The 23,839-nt window shown below is 38.2% G+C and overlaps 2 protein-coding genes across 3 annotated transcripts in view; one reads left to right on the top strand and one right to left on the bottom strand.

The window, feature by feature from the left end:
- The window catches only part of IFT74 (intraflagellar transport 74), an 80,944-nt gene extending 63,286 nt beyond the window's left edge, over positions 1–17,658 (bottom strand). The window contains exons 1-6 of the mRNA XM_077766092.1: positions 17,507–17,658; positions 15,307–15,445; positions 4,708–4,843; positions 1,511–1,559; positions 316–414; positions 99–159 (exon numbers count right to left, since the gene is read on the bottom strand). Of these exons, the coding sequence (XP_077622218.1) occupies positions 99–159; positions 316–414; positions 1,511–1,559; positions 4,708–4,843; positions 15,307–15,426 (465 nt within the window). The 5' untranslated portion in view covers positions 15,427–15,445; positions 17,507–17,658. The remainder of the gene's footprint in view (positions 1–98; positions 160–315; positions 415–1,510; positions 1,560–4,707; positions 4,844–15,306; positions 15,446–17,506) is intronic.
- Positions 17,659–19,659: 2,001 nt separating this feature from the next.
- The window catches only part of PLAA (phospholipase A2 activating protein), a 47,850-nt gene continuing 43,670 nt past the window's right edge, over positions 19,660–23,839 (top strand). Inside the window, exon 1 of one of the 2 annotated variants that reach the window (XM_077766089.1) lies at positions 19,660–20,039. In XM_077766089.1, the coding sequence (XP_077622215.1) occupies positions 19,891–20,039 (149 nt within the window). In that variant the 5' untranslated portion in view covers positions 19,660–19,890. The remainder of the gene's footprint in view (positions 20,040–23,839) is intronic. The other variant, XM_077766088.1, reaches the window with a different exon arrangement.

The following is a 23,839-nucleotide window of genomic DNA, read 5'->3' as shown; positions in this document are numbered from 1 at the left end:
CTCTCTTTCTCTCAGAAATAAATAAAACATTAAAAAAATTTTTTAAGTGGTATAAAACAATGAAAATATTCAAAAAAATCTCAGAAAAGGGCAAATACCATATTGTAGTCTGCTAGTTGTCCTTGAAACTCTTTGATTTCAACAGCTAAAGTCTCAGCTCTGCAAGCATAAAACAAATACGTTCATAAACACATTATTAAGCAGAACATTACAAACATGTGTATCTACAAATTTGGTATTAAACTTCTGAAGCATATTACATTAAATACTGCTCTTAAAAAGACGTTGCATAATTTTAACTGCAAAACTACTCACCTCTTTTCATATGACAAATATACTGAGTTCTCCTGATTGTACATTTCTATTTCTTTCTGAAGTTTATTAATTTCTGTTGTAAGTTCACTTATTTTACTTCTAAATGGAAAGAAAAAAAAGTCAGCAGTAATCTAATCCAGAAAAGAGCCTTTCTAGTCAACCAAATTTTGAGAAATGTTAACAATAATATAAATGGTTTTGTGAAGTTTCACTAAAAAAAGAAAAACAATTTATGCGGCCTGTTTGATTAAAATGAGGCATATTCCAACTGTTAAGAAACTGAAATAGATTCTCTAATCATGAAGATAAAATAGGACCAGAATGTAAGCCTGGTCAAAACAACAATCTATAGACACAAGTAGAGGCCTAATTGTCATTCTCACAGCTCCTGTTACTCTCTAGAATGGGGCTTCTCAAAAGCAGCACTGACAGTTTAGGTCATTAAAGGATACTCTGGAAGCAGGGAAGGGGCTATCTAAGCATTGTACAATCTTTAACAGCATCCCTGGTCAGACAAAGGATTCTGATAATTGACAAACAAAAGAACCCAGAAGAACTGAGAAAGAAAACAAAGGTTTTAGGACATGATAGAAGGATGGATTAAATGCAATGGAAATAAGAGACAAAGAAGATTTGGTGATGAGCCAAGAACAAAATAAAATAAAATGGAAAAAAGAAGACTGAACAATATGACATCTGAGCAGAAAAAGGGAGGCAGAAAATAAGAAAAAAGTTCTCAATTTAGAGCTTCATTCTTAGAGACATAATGAACCTTATAACTTAATTAAAATTGGGCTACATTTGTAGCAACTGACCAAATAAACATTAATGTATAATTCTGCACTAAAATATTACAAATAAGTATATGTACTTTCCCTTCCCTATTAGATACAACTGGTGGTACTTCAATGGTATGACTAATATATATCAGAGTAATTAGTGAAAGAAGCATAATAAACAATTATTCTTATTATATGATACTGAATTTGATGTATAGTCACTCATAAATATGCAATATATACAATTTAAAATCTTGACCTATTTGTATTATCGCATATATTGTGTAGCACAGCCAAATTAACCAGAAATTATAACAGAAAATAATTCTTAGAAATCAACAGACACCTATCTTAATAAGCACCAGTGTTAAAACTTCATGACCATGCATAGGAAAAAAAATGTTTATTGAACATACCGAAGAAGTCCAAGATAATAAGACTTGTCTAAAATTTGCCTCTGGGGACCTAAAAAAAATTTTTTTTAATTATTAATGTTCAGTTTGGAAATACCACCAAAACAGTAACCACAATTACACTCCACAATTCTGAGAGTCCTTATTTATGCCCCAATAAATCTGACAATCAAGATGAATCATTAAAATGAAAAAGACAACTGGGGCACCTAGCTGGCTTAGTTGGTAAAGTATGTGACTTGTCATCTTAAGGATCATGAGTTTAAGCTCCAAGTTGAGCATGGAGCCTACTTAAAAAAAAAAAAAGATGGAAAAGAGAACTAGTATCTTAGCATCATAACATAATGGAAATTTAAATTAAGATCACAAAAATGGGACTAGAGGTAGGGCTATTAAGACAGTAAAGTACACTCTACAGGTCAGGTTAACTGAATGCCAACTGACTCTAAGAAAGTCTTAGGGCACCAGAGTGGCTCAGTGGATCAAGTGGCTGACTCTTGATTTCAGCCCAGGTCATGATCTCATAGTTTGTGAGAGAAGCCCAGAGCCTGCTTAAGATTCTCTCTCTCTCTCTGCCTCTCCCCTGAGATCTTTCTCTCTCTGTCTCTCTCTCAAAATAAATAAACATTTTTTTAAAAATCTAGAAAGTCTAGGACAGGGCTATCCAAGGGAACCTTCTGCAACAATGGAAATATTCTATATAAATACTGTCAAATAAAGTAGCCGCTCAGAATTATTGAACACTTGAAATGTGGCTGGATACCAGAGAACTGAATCTTTGATTTAATTTTAATTAATCTAAATTTAAATAGCTACATGTAGCTATTAACTATCATAATGCACAGGGAAGATTTGGACTGAATTTCTCAATGCAAGAGATTATAATTTTTCCTAATTTGTCTTAGAGACCCTTTTTTAGAAACATGATCTTATTTCAGTTATTTCAGCAGGACTAAGAAAATATTCCTAGGTTAAATGTCCAAACCTTGAGAGAGAGAGAGACATTGCAAAGTGGAAACAGTAAGGATAGAGAGTAGTAACTGTGATCAGAATGGGGAGAAAATATGTTAGAATGGGAGATGGGGAGGGTGCCTGGGTGGCTCAGTTGGTTAAGCATCCGTCTTCAGCTCAGGTCATGATCTCACAGTTCATGAGTTCAAGCTCCATGTCAGGCTCTATACTGAAAGCTATAGATTCTATGTCTCCCCTTCTGTCTGATACTCCCCAGCTTGTGTTCTCCCTCTGAAAAAAATAAATAAACATTAAGAAAAAGAAAAAAAGAAGAAGAAGAATGGGAAATGGGGCACCCACTAGAGCAGGTAAGAACAAATCACAGCAGATAGTGGTACATAATGGTAATAATAAGAACTCTTTCATGTAAGACTCTGAAGTATATTGGTAGAAATTCTCTTAACTGATATTGGTCCTGTTTTGAAGGAGAAATTAATACAGTGTTAAATACTTGATAAATTATCTAGTGTTTTTTAATAAGTAATATTAAACATATAAATATTTCTGTGAATATATTTTTAAAAACTAGACAATGACATAATTTGACACTTTGTTACAGTATTGATAATTATCAAGCAAGCCTTTCTAAATAATTGTGGTTTTTCGTTTTTTTTTTTTAAGAGTTTATTTTGAGAGAGAGAGGGAACCAGTGGGAGGGGGCAGAGAGAAATGGGGACAGAGGATCCAAAGTAGGCTCTGCACTAACAGTAGAGAGCGCTCAAACTCACAAACCGTGATATCATGACCTGAGCTGAAGTCAGACACTAACCAACTGAGCCACCCAGGTGCCCCTAAATAATTGATTTAGGCTTAAAAAAAACTTAAGTCTCCTGAAAGGCATGGCATACTATATTATAAAATATAGTATTATATCTTATTATTAATTTTCTCCCAATAGAATATCTTCATCCTTGATAAGTCATTTGTCACAAATACAGAAAATAAAAAACTCATTATAAAGCAGTTTATCATGCTTTGATTTGTATGTATCACAGACTAATTTTTGACATATTAACATGTAACATATGACATACAGTGTACTATTATGCTTTTTTATTTTTTTAAATTTTCTTAAACGTTTTATTTATTTCTGAGAGAGAGAAAGCGTGAGCACCGGAGGGTCAGACAGAGAGGGAGACACAGAATTCCAGGCAGGCTCCAGACTCTAAGCTAACTGTCAGCACAGAGCCCGACACGGGGCTCAAACCCACGAACCATGAGATCATGACCTGAGCCGAAGTCGGACACTTAACTGACTGAGCCACCCAGGAGCCCCACTTTATGCTTTTTTAAACACATATGTAGACCTAAAGAAAGATGCAGTAAAAAACTGTGTTCGCCTCATTTCATTACTTAAAATGCTATATATTATAATAGATTATTAATTATTAGTAAAGTAACATTTTTAGATTCATTTCTCATAAATATATAAATACTTCAATAGTGTCATTTTGATATGGAAATAAAAGTATTTCAGAATATTTGTATGTAGTATTAGAAATCTAATTTTCTTTTATTGTTTTTAATTTTGTTTTTTAATGTTTATTTTTGAGACAAAGAGAGACAGAGCACAAGCTGGGGAGGGTCAGAGAGAGAGGGAGACAGAATCTGAAACAGGCTCCAGGCTCTGAGCTGTTAGCACAGAGCTCAACGCGGCGCTCGAACCCACAGAACGAGATCATGACCTGAGATGAAGTCAGATGCTGAACCAACTGAGCCACCCAGGTGCCCCAAAAATGTAATTTTCATTCCTGAGCTTTTCTTCAAATTATTTCAAATTTCTTCAAGTTATAGCAAAGCTCTATGTTCAGAAAAATGAAGATTAGAGTTCACAATGTATTTTCACAGCACTTCTTTAGCTTTTATCAGTTTTGGAATCATGGAATAAAAATTGAATAAAATGGTCTCTTCATTATTTTCAGTAATATGGTACTGCAGTACTTTTTTTTTTTAGTGTTTAATTTTTGAGAGAGCTCAAGTTGGGGTGGGATTGAGAGGGGGAAGAGGATTTTAAGCAGACTCCATGCTGACAACAGCAACCTGGATGTGGGGCTTGAACTAACAAAGCCCGAGATCATGACCTGAGCCGAAGGCAGATGCTAAATCGACTGAGGCACCCAGGTGCCCCTAGTAATATGGTACTGTAACACTACTTATACAAAATATACCCATCTTCTTAAAAGAGATACCTTTCATTCCAGTTTTCATTCCACTCAAACCTTGCTGTGTTACAGGACGATCAGCAACTTTGATTTGAGAAGAAAGAACTCCTCCTGTCCCAATGGGACCACCACGAGAACCTGGTCTTGCAGTTCCAGGCGGCATCTAAATGAAAAACATGATTTCAGTTGTAGTAAACTAGAAAAACACTATACCTCTGGAACAGTTATGACAACTGAGATTATTTTTAAAAATTAAAATTATATTTAATTTGTAAAATATTCCTTATATTTTTGAATTTCTAAAATATGAAATATTAACTAAAATTCTTTAAAATTTAAAATTCTAGAGGAGTTAGGATGGTGGAGAAGTAGGGTTAGCGGGATTTCCCTTCCCTTGCCTCAAACCCAGATGTATTGAGGTCAGAACACTTGGAACGCTCAGGAAATCAATCTGCGAGTGACAGAAAAATCTCCACAGGTGGAGGGGGGAGCTTGGTGGGGCAGAGGTGCATTATGTGAATTGGGGGAGATAAAACAGCTAGGCAAAGAGGGGAGGGAAGTTCTTCTGAGGAGAGACAAAACAGAAATAAAGAGAGGCTGTGGATAGTGGTATTCTGTTAGTACAAGACAAAACCTCTGTGGACCACAGACTGGGGAATGAAAAACCTAGAGTGCCAGTTTCTACTCTGGAAACAGCCTTAGGAACTGAAGGTCAAAGATCAGAGTTTTCAAAAGTGTGCAAATTTCTCCTGACTGAAGTCACCACAGCAGTAGTATGCACGCATTGGGGGAGGAAGCTGGCCCCAGGGTGCAGCAGCGAACTCAGGGGAGCACTGAGAGAGAACAGTCTCCTTCCTTGAATACTGTGGGAACAGGGTCTATTGTGCCCAGACAAAAGACCCTGCAGGCTCCAACTTGGCTGAGTGGCTACACCAGAACAGAATCCAGAACAAAATTCATGTGGTGCATGGCCCTTTAACACATCAGGTTCTGAATCTGAGCCAAGCACCTAGGAGGTCCAGGAGACTTTGGAGGACAGGCTGACCACCCATGCCATTCTGTGAGGGCTGCCTGAACAGCATGGTTTGAGACACCTGGTCTAGGGAAGAGATTGGGAAGTCGCCATTTTTCTCTCCATCATCAACAGTGGGGCTTGAGGTAACAGGACAGTTGCCCCCAGTGGAGGCAGGACCTGCTTACACCAAACCCTGCCCCTCTCTACCAACTGCTTCTCTAAAGGAGTGAGAATGATACTGACTGAACCAGACAGGCCCTCCTCCAGACCAGCATAGCCATTGGTCCCAGACACCAAAAGACAACTGTCTTGTGGTTTTGTATGTTAGTTTCTTTTTTTTCCTCTTCTCTTTTTTCTTTCTACCCTCTTCTTTTTTTCCTTTGGAATCAGGCTCATAGTCTTTGATTTTTGGTCAATTCTTACTACATATATATTTTGTTCTTTCTCTGTTTTGTTTGTTTAATCAGGCATTTTTATTCTTTTCACACTTTTTATATAGCTTATTCTTCTTTATTTCCTTTCTCTCTCTCCGGATTAAGTCTTATAGTTTCTTTGATTCTCTACTTAGTCTTTTTTTTAATTTTCATCCCTTTCATTTTTCTCTTTGTATCAGGCTCCCCGCCCTTTCCTTTTTTCAGGGTTACTTCAACGAACAAATCAAAGCACACCTGGTGGGAGGTCCAAACAATCGGCCACCACAAGTAAGGAGGAGCTTTGTAGAAGACTGACCAGTGGGTAGAACAGCGAAATACAAAACACAAGAGTGCATGCAACACACTCCAAAAACAATTCCTGAAGTGCCAGGCCCTGGCCAGTGTATTATCCCTTTTTAATACAGTAGTAACCCGCAGGTGCAAGACATAACAAACTATTAAAACACACAAAAGCCAGAAATGTAGCCAAAATGATGAAGTGGGAGAATAATCTTGAAAAGAAAATCCAGGAAGAAATGACAGCCAGGGAACTGTTCTTAACAGATAAAAACAATATATCTGAACAAGAATTTAGAATTAACAGTCATAAGACTAACAGCTGGGCTTGAAAAAAAGCATAGAAGACAGCAGAGAATCTATTACTGCAGAGTTCAAAGACATAAGAAACAGTCACAATGAATTAAGGAATAAATGAGACATAAAATAAACTAGATACAGTGACAGTGAAGATGGAAGAAGCAGAGGAGAAAATAGGTGAAATAGAATATAAAATTATGGAAAACAATGAAGCTGAAAAAAAGAGGGAAAAGAAATTTAAAAACAAGGGGAGAATTAGAGACCTAAGTGAGTCAATGAAATGAGAAAGTATCATATCATAGGAGTTCCAGAAGAAGAGAGAGAAAGGGGCAGAAGGTTTATTTGAACAAATTATATCTGAAAACTTCTCTAATCTGGGGAAGGAAACAGACATTCAAGTCCAGGAGTCACAGAGAACTCCCTTCAGAATCAACAAAAACAGGTCAACACCATGACAAAGAGTGAAACTGGCAAAATACAAAGATAGAATAGTGAAAGCAGCTAGGGACAAACAGGCATTAACCTACAAGGGTAGACACATAAGGGTAGTAGCAGACCCGTCCACTGAAACTTGGCAGGCCAGAAGGGAGTGGCAGGAAATATTCAATGTGCTGAAGAGGAAAAACATGCAGCCAAGAATCTTTTATCCCCAAGGCTGTCTTTCAGAATAGAAGGAGAGATAAAGGCTTTTCCAGACAAACAAACACTAAAGGTGTTCATGACCACTAAACCAGCCCTGCAGGAGATCCTAAGGGGGACTCTGTGAGGGGAAAGCAGTAAAGACTACAAAAGACCAGAGACATCACAAGCATGAAACCTACAGATAACACAATGGCACTAAATCCTTATCTTTCAGTAATCAGTCTGAATCTAAGTGGATTAAATGCTCCAATCAAAAGATATCAGGGGTATCAGAGTGGATAAAAAAAATAAGATCCATCTATATGCTGCCTACAAGAGACTCATTTTAGACCTAAGGACACCTGCAGATTGAAGGTGAAGAGATCTATCATGCTACTGGGCTGAGGGGCGCCTGGGTGGCTTAGTCGGTTAAGCGTCCAACTTTCACTTAGGTCATGATCTCGCGGTTCGTGAGTTCGAGCCCCGCGTCGGGCTCTGTGCTGGCTGCCAGCCCGGAGCCGGGAGCCTGTTTCAGTCTGTGACTCCCTCTCTCTCTGACCCTCCCCTGCTCACGCTGTCTCTCTCTCTCTCCTAGAAATAAATAAAACCATTAAAAAAAATTTAAAAAAAAGAAAAGCTAACAATTATAAATGTTTATGTCCCCAAAGTGAAAGCACCCAAATATATAAATCAATTAAAAACAAACATAAATAAATGTACAGATAATAACAACATGATTGTAGGGAATTTAATACTCCATTTACAGCAAAGGACAAATCATTTAGGAAGAAAATCAGTAGGGGAACAACAGCTTGGAATGACACATTGGAACAGATGGACTTAAAAGATACATTTAGAACTTTTCATCCGAAAGCACCAGAATACATATTCTTCTAGAGTACACATGGAACATTTTCCATAGATCATATACTGGGTCACCAGCCTTCAACAACAAATATAAAAGGTTTGAGATCATACCATGCATATTTTCAGATTACAACACTATGAAACTTGAAATCAACCACAAGAAAAAATTTGCAAAGCCCTCCAAATACAGGGAGGTTAAGGAACATCTTACTAAAGAATGATAGGGTCAACCAGGAAATTAAAGAAATTAAAAAATATATGGAAGCAAATGAAAATGAAAAATGACAGTCCAAAACCTTTGGGATGCAGCAAGGAAAATATATTGCAATTCAGGCCTTTCTCAAGAATCAAGAAAAGTCCCAAATATACAATCTAAACTCACACCTAAAGGACCTAGAAAGGCAGTAACAAAGAAAGCCCAAAGCAAGCAGAAGAGAAATAATAAAGATTAGAGCATAAATAAGCAATATAGATCCAAAAACACAGAACAGGTCAATGAATCTAAGAGCTGGCTTTTTGAAATAATAAACAAAATTGATAAACCTCTAGCCAAATTAATGAAAAAGAGAAGAGAGAGGAACGAAAGAGATAAAATCATGAATGAAAGAAGAGAGATCACAACGAACACCACTGAAATACAAACAATTATTGGAGAATACTATGAAAAATTATATGCCAATGAACTGGACAATCCCTAGGAAATGGACAAAGTCCTAGACACTCACAAATTACCAAAACTCAAATAGGAAGAAACAGAAAATTTGAACAGACCTATAACCAGAGAAGAAATTGAATCAGTTATCAAAATATCTCCCAAAAATATGAGTCTTAGGTCAGATAGCTTCCCAGGGGAATTCTACCAGCCATTTAAAACTTTTAATGTTTTATTTATTTCTGAGAGACAGACAGCATGAGCAGGGGAGGGTCAGAGAGAGAGGGAGACACAGAATCTGAAGCAGGCTCTAGGCTCTGAGCTGGCTGTCAGCACAGAGCCCGACGCGGGGCTCAAACCCACGAACCAGGAGATCGTGACCTGAGCCCAAATTGGACGCTGAACCGACTGAGCCACCTGGCCACCCCTCTACCAGCCACTTAAAGCATAGTTAATATCTATTCTTCTCAACTTGTACCAAAAAACAGAATTGGAAGGAAAGCGTCCAGGCTCATTCTATGAAGCCATCATTAACTTAATTCTCAAACCAGACAAGGACCCCACTAAAAAGGAAAATTACAGACCAATATCCCTGATGCATATGGATGCAAAAATTCTCAAGATACCAGCAAATCGATTTCAACAATATATTAAAAGAATTATTTACCATGATCAAGTGAGATTCATTCTTGGGCAGGTGGGCTGGTTCAATATTTACAAATCAATTGACATGATATGTCACATTAATGGAAGAAAGGAAAAAAATCATATGATCCTATTAATAGATGCAGAAAAATCATTTGACAAAACACAGCATCCTTTCTTAAATAAAAACCCTCAAGAAAGTTGGGATAGAAGGAACATACCTTAACATCATAAAAGCCATATGTGAAAGGCCCACAGCTAATATCCTCAATGGGGAAAAACTGAGAGCTTTCCCACTGAGATCAGGAAAATGACAGAGATGTCCATTCTCACCACTGCTGTTTAACATAGTGTCGGAAGTCCTACCCTCAGCAATCATACAACAAAATGAAATAAAAGGCATCTAAACTGGCAAAGAAGTCAAACTTTCACTTTTCAGATGACATGATACTTTACATGGAAAACCCAAAGACTCCACCAAAAAATTGCTCAAGCTGATACACGAATTCAGCAAAGTTGCAGAATATAAAATCCATGTACAAAAATCAGTCACATTTCTATACACCAATAATGAAGCAACCAAAAGACATATCAAGGCATTGATCCCATTTACAACTGCATCAATAACCATAAAATACCTACAAATAAACCTAATCAAAGAAGTAAAAGATATGTATGCTGAAAATTTCACTAGAGAAAGCTTATGAAAGAAACTGAAGACACAAAAAAATGGAAAAACATTCCATGCACATGAATTGGCAGAACAGATATTGTTAAAATGTTGATACTACCCAAAGAAATCTACACATTCAGTGCAATCCCAATCAAAATAGCATCAACATTCTTCACAGAGCTAGAACAAACAATCCTAAAATTTGTATGGAACCACAGAAGACTCTGAATAGCCAAAGTAATGTTGAAAAAGAAAACCAAATCGGGAGGCATCACAATCCCAGACTTTAGCCTCTTCTACAAAGCTATAATCATCAAGACAGTATGGTACTAGCAGAAAAACAGACACAAAGACCAATGGGACAGAATAAAGAACTCAGAAATGGAACCACAAACATATGGCCAACTAATCTTCAACAAAGCAGAAAAGAATATCCAATGGAAAAAAGACAGTCTCTTTAGCAAACGGTGCTGGGAGAACTGGCCTGGAACATGCAGAAGAATGAAACTGGACCACTGTTTTATACCAGACACAACAGTAAATTCAAAATGGATGAAAGACCTAAATGTGAGACAGAAAATTATCAAAAAAGTACAGGAAAAAACGGGCAGCAACCTCTTTGATCTCAGCTGCAGCAACTTCTTTCTTTCTTTCTTTCTTTTCTTTCTTTCTTTCTTTCTTTCTTTCTTTCTTTCTTTCTCTCTCTCTCTCTCTCTCTTTCTTTGTTTCTTTCTTTCTTTTTAATGTTTTACCTATTTCTAGGGGAGACAGAGAGAGACAGCGTGAGCAGGGGAGGGTAAAAGAGAGAGGGAGTCACAGTCTGAAACAGGCTCCAGGCTCTGAGCTGGCAGTCAGCACAGAGCCCGACACGGGGCTCAAACCCACAAACCGCGAGATCATAACCTAAGCAAAAGTCGGACGCCCAACTGACTAAGCCACCCAGGCGCCCCAGCAACTTCTTTCTTGACATGTCTCTGAAGGCAAGGGAAATAAAAGAAAAATGAACTATTGGGATCTCATCAAGACAAAAAGCTTCTGCACAGCAAAGGAAATAATCAACAAAACTAAAAGGCAACTGATGGAATGGTAGGAGATATTTGCAAATGATATTATCAGATAAAGGGTTAGTACCAAAAATCTATAAAGAACTTACCAAACTCAACACCTGAAAAACAAATAATTCAGTTAAGAAATGGGCAGAAGACATGAATAGACACTTTCCCAAAGAAGACATCCAGATGGCCAACAGACACATGAACAGGTGCTCAACATCACTCATCATCAGGGACTATAAATCAAAACTACACTGAGGTATCACCTCACACAGGTTAGAGTGGCCTAAATTAACAGCTCACGAAACAACAGATGTTGGTGAGGATGTGGTGAAAGGGGAACCCTCTTGCACTGTTGGTGGAAATGCAAACTGGTACAGTCATCCTAGAAAACTGTGTGTAAGTTCTTCAAAAAATTAAAAATAGAATTATCCCATGACCCAGCAATTGCACTACTAGGTATTTATCCAAAGGATACAGGAGTGCTGATTCAAAGGCGCACACGCACCCCAATGTTTACGGCAGCACTAGGAACAATAGCCAAATTATGGAAAGAGCCCAAGTGTCCATCAACTGATGAATGGATAACAAAGATGTGGTATGTATCTGTACAATGGAATACTACTCGGCAATGAAAAAAGAATGAAATCTTGCCATTTGTAATGACGTGGATGGATCCAGAATGTATTATGCTAAGCAAAATAAGTCAGCCAGAGAAAGACAGGTATCTATGATTTCTCTCATACGTGGAATTTGAGAAACTTAACAGATGACCATAGTGGAAGGGAAGGAAAAATAAGATACAGAGAGAGAGGCAAACCATAAGAGACTCAATACAGAGAACAAACTGAGGATTGAAGGGGGTAGGGAGATGGAGGGTGGGAAAAATGGGTAATGGGCACTGAGGGGGCACTTGTTGGAATGAGCACTGGGTGTATATGTAAATGATGAATCATGGGAATCTACTCCTAAAGCCAAGACAACACTAACCTGAGAAAAAAAATTCTACATCAACTATATTTCAAGAAAAATAAACTAAAATAAAAAAGTTTTTTAAATTTTATGTGCAGACATTATAATACTTCAAAACTGGAAAGGAATTAATTATCCACACCTTTGTCCCTATTTAACTATAGGAAATGGTTGAATAAGTTGCAGTATATTTAAAAAAAAGAAACAAAACAGTTTACAGAACAGTATTTATAATTCCATTTTGTAAAACAAAAAGTCTGAGAATTATATAAGAAACCATAACAATGGCTATCTCCATATGACATAATAGTTCATTTTTATGTTGTCATTTTTACAATTCAATGTTTCCAGCATTATTACAATAAGTATATATTACCTTCAAAATCAGAAATAAATACAGAATTTTATTTTTAAATTGTAATTACATATAAATTCCATCACTAGATAGCCAAGTAAGTGTTAAAGGGCTGACATCATTCAGCAAGCATTCTTATTATTACTCTACATGATTCTCTACTTCAGGTCTGTAAAATCCAATCTAACATTAGACAATCTGAGGAAAGAACAAGACTGCCTTCTTGTCAGTTCATACAGCATGGACAGGTTGGAAAGGTAGGAGACAATCTGAAGCTGTTTCAAAATATCCTTCTTTTATCTTCCATTCTTTCTTTCCTTTTTCCCCACTCTCTGTCAGAGTAAAGTAGTAGATTAAATATGTAGTAGACTTTTTAGGATAAGGACCATATACACCATAGACTTTCATTTTGCTTCTCTATAATACTGTTAGCCTCTAATCTAGTCAGCTAACATAGTTCTTAGGAGGATTTTGAGAATTCTTATGAGAATGACATTTTCAGAATTACTTGGTAATTATATTGGGAGTCAACAACAGTAACACATTTCAGAGAATATGTTAACACAGGAATACCGTCAACCACAAATTCGAATGAAATGAGTTCAGGGTTATCTTGAGTGATCTTTGGAAGAGAATGCTACATCTCTTCCTAGGTAAACTTTACCAAATGAAAATATAGAGAAGTATAAATTAAAATTGCACATATTAAAAGGAATGAATATATACACATATATTCACATGGAAATATACTATTAAAATTAACAGTCAAGATAAATAAAAATGTATATTGTATTATAATTATTTTAGAAAAATGTTAAAATCATATAATCTTACACGCATCTGTGTTAGTGTTTGTAAATGAACAGAAAAAAAACTGGAAGGCTATACATCACACTGCTGACAATAGTTATACCTGGGGTAGGAGGGAACTATGACACCTTTCCTTTGTATGGTTTATGGCAAGTATCAAGATTTTTAATACTGTAAACATTAAATGGATACAGCACCTAGCACAGGGTAGGTGGCCAGTATCAGATTTTTTTTTTCAAGTATTTAATTAACAAGCATAAATTTTTACTAAAATAAAAATTCTTACTAGCTTAATACCATAAACATGAAACCTTTAGAAAAATCATTTCAGTAGTAAGTTGATGATGTTGATATTAGTTGAAACTCCAGAAAAATCTGAAAACTTCAAGAAACCCTGATTTTAACAAAATTATTCCCTCCAAAACTTGTTGTTCTTCTGAATTAAAAACAGGACAACCCAGTATTATTTGGTTTGCAGTTAGCATACTGTGTAAGCTTTACAGACTAGGAGTCAAAATCAACTTACATGGAGTCAAAACCATCTGCTGCAACTATCAGAAAAATTAATATATCATAATTTATTTAAGGTTTGCCTGTTATAAAGTAAGTTAAGCTGCTTTAAAATTTTCACTATAAAAATTATAATGAAACTGTAATAATTACCTTTATAGGATATTACCCTTAGAATTATCAGGTTATAAAGTTTACCCAATTTTTTCTAATGTGGTGTTTCTCTTACTGATTTATGACACTCCATCTTACACTAAGCTATTAACATTTACTAGTTTGTTTCCAGGTTGCTGTGACGATGAAAATATTCATTTACTTATTATTTATTTATATTTTTATACCAGAATACTGTAGTTTTGTTTTTGTTTTTTATTGCTCTAGATGAATTCTGGAATAGTTTTACAAAGATATCCCCTACTCTCCCCAAAAGAAATCTCATGTAATTTTGATTAAACACAGGGTTCATAATGTTTAACTACAGAAAGAGCTCTTACTAGTTTATAAAGTTTGCTTTATCATTGTACAATTCTCAACTCTAAAACATATATGTTGTAAATATTTTTCATCAGTTTGTCATTTTTCTTTTAACTTTTCTATGGTATTTTCAATTTTTAAAAATTCAAACATATAAATATAAAAATACTTACCTTTTCAGTACTTGGTGTTTCTGTTTTACAAAGGCTTAGTCCACACCAAGTTTATATGAAATACTTGCCTATATTTTCTTCTAGCACATTTATGGTTTCATTTTTAAATATAAAGTTTCTAAAAATCTAGACTTTTATGTGAAAGAGGGATCAATTTTTAAAAATAAATGGTTTACCCATTATTTTACTACACTATTGACTACTCCATGTTTTTCCAACTATTTTGAAATGTTATCTTAATCACTAATTAAGTTCTTACATGTCTGATTCTGATTCTGTTTCTCATCTAGCCCATTTCATTTGATTCAGGCACCAATAAACTACACCACTTAAATTATTGTACCTTTAAAATAAATTTGAATTATCAGTGTGAGAAAGCATCTTTTCTCAATAATGTCTTTTAGGGGCACCTGGGTAGCTCAGTTAATCGTCCAACTCTTGATTTCAGCTCAGGTTATGATCTTGCATGAAATCAAGCCCCCACATCCGGCTCCATGCTGACAAGTGTGGAGCCTACATGGGATTCTCTCTTTCTCTCTCTTTTTACTCCTCCCCCAAACGCACTCTCTTTCTTTCTCAAAGTAAACAAATAAACTTTTTAAAATGTCTTTCGGACATCCTCCCACATTTATAATCTAGGTATTTCTACCCTCCCTCCCAAAAACTAAAAACCACGAATATGTTATAATAGTATGTTGACAGAATAAAGAACAAAGAAGAACCTCTTACTACTGACAGCTTTCCAACTTCTACTAGGACATATGCATGATAATTAAATAGATTTGTTTGAAACTTACTCCAGTTGCCACTCGAATATTTCCTGATGGGGGTCGTATTCCAGAAGGAGGTCTTCCAGTCAACCCCATTCCACCTCGTGAAACAGGGCGAGCTGCTGAAGGTTTGTGATTACTGGCCATTGTTTGTTTACTTTCACCACTATTTGGAAACAAGAAACAGTTAAATTCTCCTTTGATATCTACTATAGCAACACACTGAAGATCCACATAGCTTTCCTTCCTTCAAACATTTAGTCCACTATGACTTTTGTTGCAAATTGCCATTCCAAATACCACTACAAGGCTAAACCTGCTTCATTTTGTTCAAATTTGAAATTAATGTTCAATTTAGAGTGGAACCATGAAATCATTTCTCTATTTTATTACCAAAACATAAGCCCCTTTAATTACTATCTGTCTTGAGTTCTTCCCATACTCACTAAAATTTCTGACATATCCAGCACCTTTCTTCTCTTTTTTTCCCACTGTGGGGGGAAAAATCTATGATTCACTCCTTTATAGTCTCAATCCTATTATCAAATCCTTTAACTCTTTGCCTTACCAGAATCCCAACTTGCCCCAAAACTTGACTTTCAGTGAAGGCTGTTTTAGCTTCTCAATCCACAATTCCAAAGCAAAGGAGTGCACAGCATTCCTCTTACTCCCCAGTGTCACTTTTAAAACGTTAGTCTTCCCAATCTTCTTTTGAAGATCAAGGAATGCAACCTTATTCTTTGGATCTTTCCTGGTTGCTTTTATCTAGGGACCTCCGAATCTCTCCCCTCAACTTTACTAAAATCTTTTACACAGGGTTCAGTCTCTCTACTCCAGTCCCAATGTCCAGGATGACTCCTACAGTGATGCTGGATTCAATATCTAACATTGTAGGTCACAGTTCCTTGACCTAAATTTTGGTAATAATCTCACACTCCATTTCAGTCATACATAGCTGTGGCTAGACCTGAAGCTTGTCATCATCTGGAATTGTTTCACCTCAGTATCAACTGAAATGCCTCATTATCTGACCTTAATCTCCTCTATTACCCATCTTATCTTTATTCTCACTTCATCTCCCTTTAAACCAGCTCCTTCATTCATTCATTCATTCATTCATTCTCTCCCAGTTTACCAGCCCCATCCTTTACTCATCAGAATATATTATTTAAAGTTTTGGCTTATGATTTAGAATAGCACTTTTCAGATTATGGGTCATGACCTGTTAGTGGGTTGTGAAAACATATTTGTAGATTATGCCCAATATGCTTTAAACATGAAATAAAAAGTGTAAGAGGGGCGCCTGGGTGGCTCAGTCGGTTAAGCCTCCGAATTCCAGCTCAGGTCATCATCTCATGGTTCATGATCTCGGGTTCTTGAGTTCGACCCTCACATCAGGATCTGTGCGGACAGGTCAGAGCCTGGAACCTGCTTCAGGTTCTGGGTCTCCCCCTCTCTCTGCCCTTACCCCGCTCACAGTCTGTCCCTCTCAAAAATAAACATTTTTAAAAATTTAAAAAAAGAAAAGAATTTCCACCTGTCTCTACCACTGCTTTACCATCTCTGAGAAAGCTTAGCATTAGATCAGTCCCAGGGGGTAAAATAAAAAGAACGGTCACTCCTAACAGACATGGCACTAACTCCTTCGTTATTCACTCCAAACGTTCGATCAGAAAGGGAGCCTGGACTTTGGTTCCAGAAAAATGAAAGATACAAACTTTAGCTCTATCAGTTATTAGCTCTACAATCTCTAAGACCCAAGTGTGGCAATGGGCTGTAGCCTGCAGGGCTGTTGTGAAGATTACAGATACCATATAAAAAAATCCATCGGCCTGCTGATTATTACCACCATTATCCTCCCCAAAGCGGCCATTTTAACATATACTAACAAATGGAAAGTTGCTAATCCAACAAAGAAATCTATCGCTTCGAGTAAAATCCCTCAGCCCACAGTGAATTTTCTTTGAAGCTCTCGGATCCTTCCCTCCAGTCTCGCCTTGGCAGGTTTCCTCAGGGGACTGAGTGTCTGAGGTGATACCTTCACACGCTTTGCCGGACTGGAGTCCGACTTCCCTGGCCTGTCGACCGGCTGAGGAGAATGGCTAAGAGCCGGAAAGTTCGGATTTGTTTTCGTTGGGAGCGGATCAGCTTCTCCACAGTAAGAAAAAAAAAAAAATCGGCTCCGGAGGGACTGAGAGAGGGATAAATGGGACCTGGGATTTCTCACCTCCCGCGGCGTGTCAGGAGGAAAGTTGTAGCGGTGACGGGCGCTCGAACTGACTTCCGAGGCCACCACTACCCGCGAAGCCGACCAGTCAGCCCAGCGGACCCGTTAGCTCACTTCTACCGCCCGCTCCCCCTCGCGCAGCTTTCCGGGGCCCTCAGAGCTAACCACTAGCGGCCACGCGCGGCTCCGTATCCCGGCAACGGGGGCGGGGCAAAGAGAGGGCCCTCCTCCTGATGGACCAATCTTCGGCTCCGGTAACACCAAACGGAACGAGAGTAAACTGCTCTCGCGAGATTGGAGACCTAATTTTTGTTGTCGGCATACCTCAGTGTTTTTCTGGACCCAAGAGAAAACGGCGACTTCCCTCGGAAAGAACGGTTTATCTGAAAACCTTAGTATTTATAATCAAAGCAACCTCTCTGGTTGTGTGCCTGACCTGCATTTACTCCTAGCAAGTTTTAATATACCTCATGTGACATAAGTTATCATGTAATCGGCTTTTTAATAAAAACTTTTATTTGTGGTAGGCAGCGTTACACAGTCTTTTTACTTCTTATTAAAGTTAGTTATCGTATTAGGTCTGCGCAACTTACACAGTATAGATGCGTTTCTGGTGACATCTCATTTCATTGGAAGCTTCCTATCTTTAAACTTCCTTTCAGAGTTCTTTTGATCCAGGTTTGTGAAGGATTATATGGTTATAGGTCTTAAAATAACTATTTTAGAATCAATGTTTAAAGAAAACACAGTGTAAAAATAAAAACCTACTTGGTCTCAAATCCCACATCTCTAATTAATTTGCAGTTTGTTTTCTTCCAGTCTTCCTATAGAGAGTGCTTAAATGTGATTGCAACTATGATCATAACGTATGCATGTATTGGACTTACAAACGTTTTTCACATTTCCAACTTGCATACATTATTTATATCCAAATTTATTTATTTATTTATTTATTTTTTCTTTCTAAGAGTAGTTCCTCAATAGGTTCCTTCACAGGGTGCAATCAGCATCCAAATTTATTTTTTAATGTGCCTGCTTTCAAGTAGGTTTAAATGAATGCCACAAAAGAAAATGAAATAATGTCATATGACTGAATTATCACTTCAAGTGCGTAAAATATTTTTATCTAATTCACCCATTTGAGCCCAACATATTTGCAGTGTCCTTTAGTGACTACACATGAGGAATTTACATAACAAATTTTACTAACTGGTCTTTATTTACTATTAGTTCCCTATATATTTACCTCTCCATAATTTGCTGCTTCTAAAGAGTTAAGGTGCTTTTCTTCAGTAAATACTGTTCCTTTGTTAAGTCGTTCTATAAGTCTAGACTCTAGCCACCTGAGTACTCATTCCTGAGTTTCTTCCTTGAATATATGAGATATGGATATTAATAAATTTTTCTCTTATTAACCTCTCTTGTTACAACGCCCCATGGAAAGCCTACAAGGGTAGAAACCAAAAAGATTATTTCCTTCCCTACAACGTCTGCCCGACTACTCCGTACACAGAATTGTCTGAATCATCTGACATTATGAAGATTTCTCCCTGAGTGCTTTCAGACACTTGGAAGGAGGACCAAACATGTGTCAGCTGTATGCAAATGTGAGTTGAGATAAATGTTTTAAATCTGATAATTGCTTAACACATAAAATATTTTAATTTTTTAGAGTACCAAGAACCCAGCTTAGTGTTCACAGGACTTACGACGAACGACTGTTTACGATTCGGTCCCAGACTCTGTCGTTCTAATTAAAAAACAACACTTAACTTCTAAAAATCTCTGGAGAAATCGGGGAAGGCTTGCCCCAACTAAACCTTCAAAGCAATTTTTCTCAACCACAAGGGAGCGCGCAGCCCCTGACATCAAGATTTAAAGTATCCGGATTCCGCGCGCCTGCGGCTCACTATCCAATGCGCGTGGCATTGTGGGATTTGTAGTCCCAGCGCCCATCTCGTAGTACAATAAACTGATCAGCCCGGACTCGCCAAGGACGTGGGCTCGACAAGGATCCGGACTGGGGAGATCGGGCCCAACGGCCGGCATCGTGATCTCTTCCTCGGCGGACGGTCCAGGGCGCGGGAAGGGAGCGAGCTTCAGCTTGGCTTTGCGCTCAGCAGTCGGGACGCACATGCTTTGCGTCATGGCGGGCTGGGACAGATGATGAATTCCGGTGTGCATGTCAGGGTTGCTGTGTCACTCGGCCCGTTCGGCGTTTCCCTTCCCCGTCGCCCTTCCGCACCGGCTCTAGGGCTCTTCCGGTTCTCAGCCGCCCCTCACCTGCAGGCCCCTCGCCCGCCGCGCCCCGGCGCACTCCCGGCCTCTTCTGCCAACCGATCTCGCGCGGTGTCCGGGCCGCGGGTGCCGGACCGACAAGGGCCATGGCGAGCGGTGCCGCCAGGTACCGGCTGAGCTGCTCGCTCCCAGGCCACGAGCTGGATGTGCGGGGCCTGGTATGCAGCCTCTATCCTCCGGGTGCCTTTGTGTCCGTGTCCCGAGACCGCACCACCCGCCTCTGGGTTCCAGACAGGTGAGCGCTGCGACTCCGGCTGCCCCCACCTGTCCCCACCACCCACCCCTAGCTGTGTTGCAGGCTTCCTACGGCTGGTGGGAAGAGAGGGCCCCTCCCCTGTACTCTTCCCGGCCTCGCCTCGGGTCCGCGCTCCCTCCCAGTTATGATAGCACTGGCACTCTGGGCGCGCAGTGTTAAGAAACCTGTGAGATTTACCGCTTTAGGGTTACAGAGTCGTACAGTCTTGTCCTAATTTGACTACTAATGAGTGGGTGACCTTGGACGAAGCTCTTATCTTTTAGGCGATGATTTGCCATGTTTCTTTCAGATTTGAAAATTTATTGATGCCAGGTGCACCCCCCAAATAAGGCATTGTGAAAACGTCTGACATGTAATTGAAGTAAATCCTCTTCTTTCCCTAGAATTTGCTCTGTAGTCTTCCCTCAAATTTGATTTTTGAAAACTGCATTGCAGAAAGTTGCATGGACACCTCTCCTCGTTGTCCAAATAAGTCTCTTAGTCTGGGGTCTGTGGTGGGCCAGGATGGATGGGATGAAAATTTTCACATGTTTTATGGATGTGTGAGGATGTGCTGTTTTCTTAAAAGAAAGTCCATTGCCTTCAAAAAGTTGTCAGGTTAACCAAAAAGAAATTAAGGAACGGAAGGTTAAGCTCCAGTCGGAATCAAGTTAAGGAGTCGGTCCTGCTTTGGCTGGTTGTAACAGGAAATTTATGACCTGAAAGACAGATTTCAGTTCAGAAAGAGAAAATTTGAGGTGATTTACTTTGTTATGTATTAAGTCTCCCATCAGTATAAGTTTCACTCAGAGTTTGGGTAACCATGCATAAATTCAGATGCTGACTATTGGTTGAGTGTCTCCTATTTGTTTAGGTCAAGTTCCTTGTTTTTATGGAGCTTTCTTACAGTCTGGGAGGGCTGATGGATCAGAAAAAAGTAAATAATTGCTCATCGGTATGTGTACTGTTGGGGGGGGGAGTAAAGAATTGAATGGAGAGATGTTAGAGAAGGAAGCCTCTCTGAGGAGGGTTTCAGTTTTGTTTTGTTTATTAAAGCGGACACCAAGATGGACCTGGTCATGGGAGCAAGGAGTGAGAAGAATTGAATTGAAAGAGCTCTGTAGATGGTAGGAGGATCAAGCACAGAGACCCTGGATTAAGAAAGAGGGTCTCCCTTTGTGCGGGAGGGAATGAGCTGTGAGGGCAGGAGCCAGAGGTTGGCTGGAGCCAGATGCTATGTATGGTAAGAGTGCTTCTAGGAAGAGTTTAAGTAGAAGCCTTCAATGAGTTTCAAGGAGGGAGCAGCATGATTTGATTGACCTGTTTAGAAGTACTGCTAGCTGTTGGTGGAGATTAGATTGCAAAGGGATAAATGTGGAAGTAGATCTGTTTGGAGGCTTTTGTTATAGTGCAGCCAGTACATGATGGTAGACAGACTGGAAATATTGTAGAGCAAAGTCTGGTATTGAGTTGGATGAGATGATTTCTGAAGGTCTCTTTTAATTCTGAGATTCTGTGATATTCCAAATCACTTAGTAACACTAATACATAAATGTGTGTGTATCTGAGTGTAATTACTGATTAAGCTTGTATCTTTAAAACTGAGTACAGTAGAAGCACATACCCAGTAGGATATGAACATTGCAGTAAGGAGTAACTAAAGGATGCCTACTGTAATAGTTGAGTTCTGCCGTTAAACTTTACATGTTTTGTAGGACTGGGCTAAGTCCTGGAGTTTTTGCATTTATCAAGAACTTCAGGAATTTGAAGCTGAAGTCAACCATTTGAAAAGTGTTGTTGTTTTTTTCTTTTTAACTCCTATTGTTTTTTATTTTGTTTTCAAAATCATTCATGAATTTCTTCAGCTAGCACTGATTGAGAGCCTGCATTGTGTCACACGCAGGAGTAGATAGCGGGTAATTATGAGATAAGACTGTTTTACCTCTCATTTCCAATTGTTCAGTGTAGGGCATTTTATACTCCTTGGGTGATGAAACTCTTCTAAAGTATCTAACATACCCTTAGTGTTATAAAAGTGTCCTCAAGGCTGATATGCTGACAATTTGTATTTCATGGTATACTAATAAAGTTAATGATGTGCTGTAAATATTTGTAGCCAGATAGTAAATGAAGATTGTTTTCCCATGTACATTGTTGATAGAATTCTGGGTCAAGGTAGTTAGTGTACAGATGGTTTGGGAATGATGGAATTTAATTTCGTTTTAGGGAAGCAAAATATTTCTCTTCCAAGGTGCATTAAACCAGATGTCTTGTCTTTCACAAAAGCCTATTGAAAACCCAGAAGTTCTCTGGGCCTTCTGAAGACCTTTCAGAATGGAGACTTTTTTTTTTTTTAATTGTACATTGAACTGAAGCAGTCAACATGCAGTTGTTTCAGACTGCTTCAGGCCTCCATAAGCCCATTTCAAATTAAGCAGGATTTCTCATATGTCATGGACTGACTATTGCTTTACTTTTTGAAAACCACCCATATTTGAAAGATGAAACTTTACGTTTAACATGGTGTGTTAACTCTTTCCTGACCGTGCCAAGGGTGAAATGACTTCTCCCTCCTGTAAACACTCAGTACTTTGTATCCAAAGTCAATAGTTCCATGGAATTTATTAAGAAATCAGAGCCATTCCCTTCCCAACCACCATTTCCCATTCTTGGAGTTAAAATGTTTATCTCTTTTAACTGCTTATTTTTGTATTTTACTTCCATGTGTATGTATAAAGTGCATTATTGCTATTTTTATTTTTTAAATATTTTAGGCATTTTCTATTCTTGCTATGGAATATTGGACTTCAGCTCTCCCCATTAACCCCCATCACTTATGCATCTTTTCTAAGCTCTGCCCCTTATAGTTGAACTTAAATTTAGATGAAATTGTATATAGTTTTTAAGTTTTTGTTTATTTACTTATTTTGAGAGTGAGAGCACATACACATAGCCATGGGCAGAGGAGGAGCAGTGAGAGAATCCCAAGCAGGCTCCATGCCTTACATGGTACTTGAACTCACAGAATCACAAGATTGTGACTTGAGCTGAAACCAAGAGTCAGCTGCATAACTGATTGAGCCTCCCAGGAGCCCCTAGACGAAATCAGTATTTTATGACTGCACAGGGTCTATTTACACTGTGCTATGGAATAAACTATGATAACTTTTCCTCAACAATTTTATGATCTCCCTGTAGCTAATAAGTGCCCTTTTCGGGGCTTTCATTTGCTTCATTTTTTATGTATTTCTCACTAATTCAACTTCATATTCTTTGCTAGTTGTCTAAATCTCTTCTCAAGACCTTTAGACATACTGGATACTTTACATTTTCATCTTCCTAGCAGTGAGGACTTTCTGACCGGGTCTTTCTACCCCTGGTGCACACAGATCCTGGGATTGTGCTCTCCACAGTTTCCTCTTTTGGGCTTCTTGTGTTGGATTTCTGTTATCTGTATCCATTTACTTTCTTAGTTTTTTTCCTTGATGCCATTTTGGAGCATATCACCGAGGAGCTTCCTGAAATACAGTACCTGATGATAAATGTTTTAAGATAGTGAGAGCCTGAAAATGATTTTAGTCTGCCTTGCTACTTGAATAATAATTAAAATGTTTGTAGTGCTGTAATTCCCAAATAATTTTGCTTCAGAATTAAGAAGCCATTGCTCCATTGTATTCTAGCTTCTAATATGTATTTTTTTAAATGTTGACTTTTTTTTTTATTTGAGAGAGAGAGAGCACAAGCAGGGGAGGGGGGAGGGGGCAGAGGGTGAGGAAGAGAGAGAATACTAAGCAGACGCC

This window comes from Crocuta crocuta, unplaced genomic scaffold (genome assembly GCF_008692635.1).
Source record: "Crocuta crocuta isolate KB4526 unplaced genomic scaffold, BGI_CrCroc_1.0 scaffold529, whole genome shotgun sequence".
NCBI classification, from domain to species: domain Eukaryota; kingdom Metazoa; phylum Chordata; class Mammalia; order Carnivora; family Hyaenidae; genus Crocuta; species Crocuta crocuta.
Note: the sequence above shows the minus strand (reverse complement) of the source record. Positions and strands in the feature narration are given on the sequence as shown.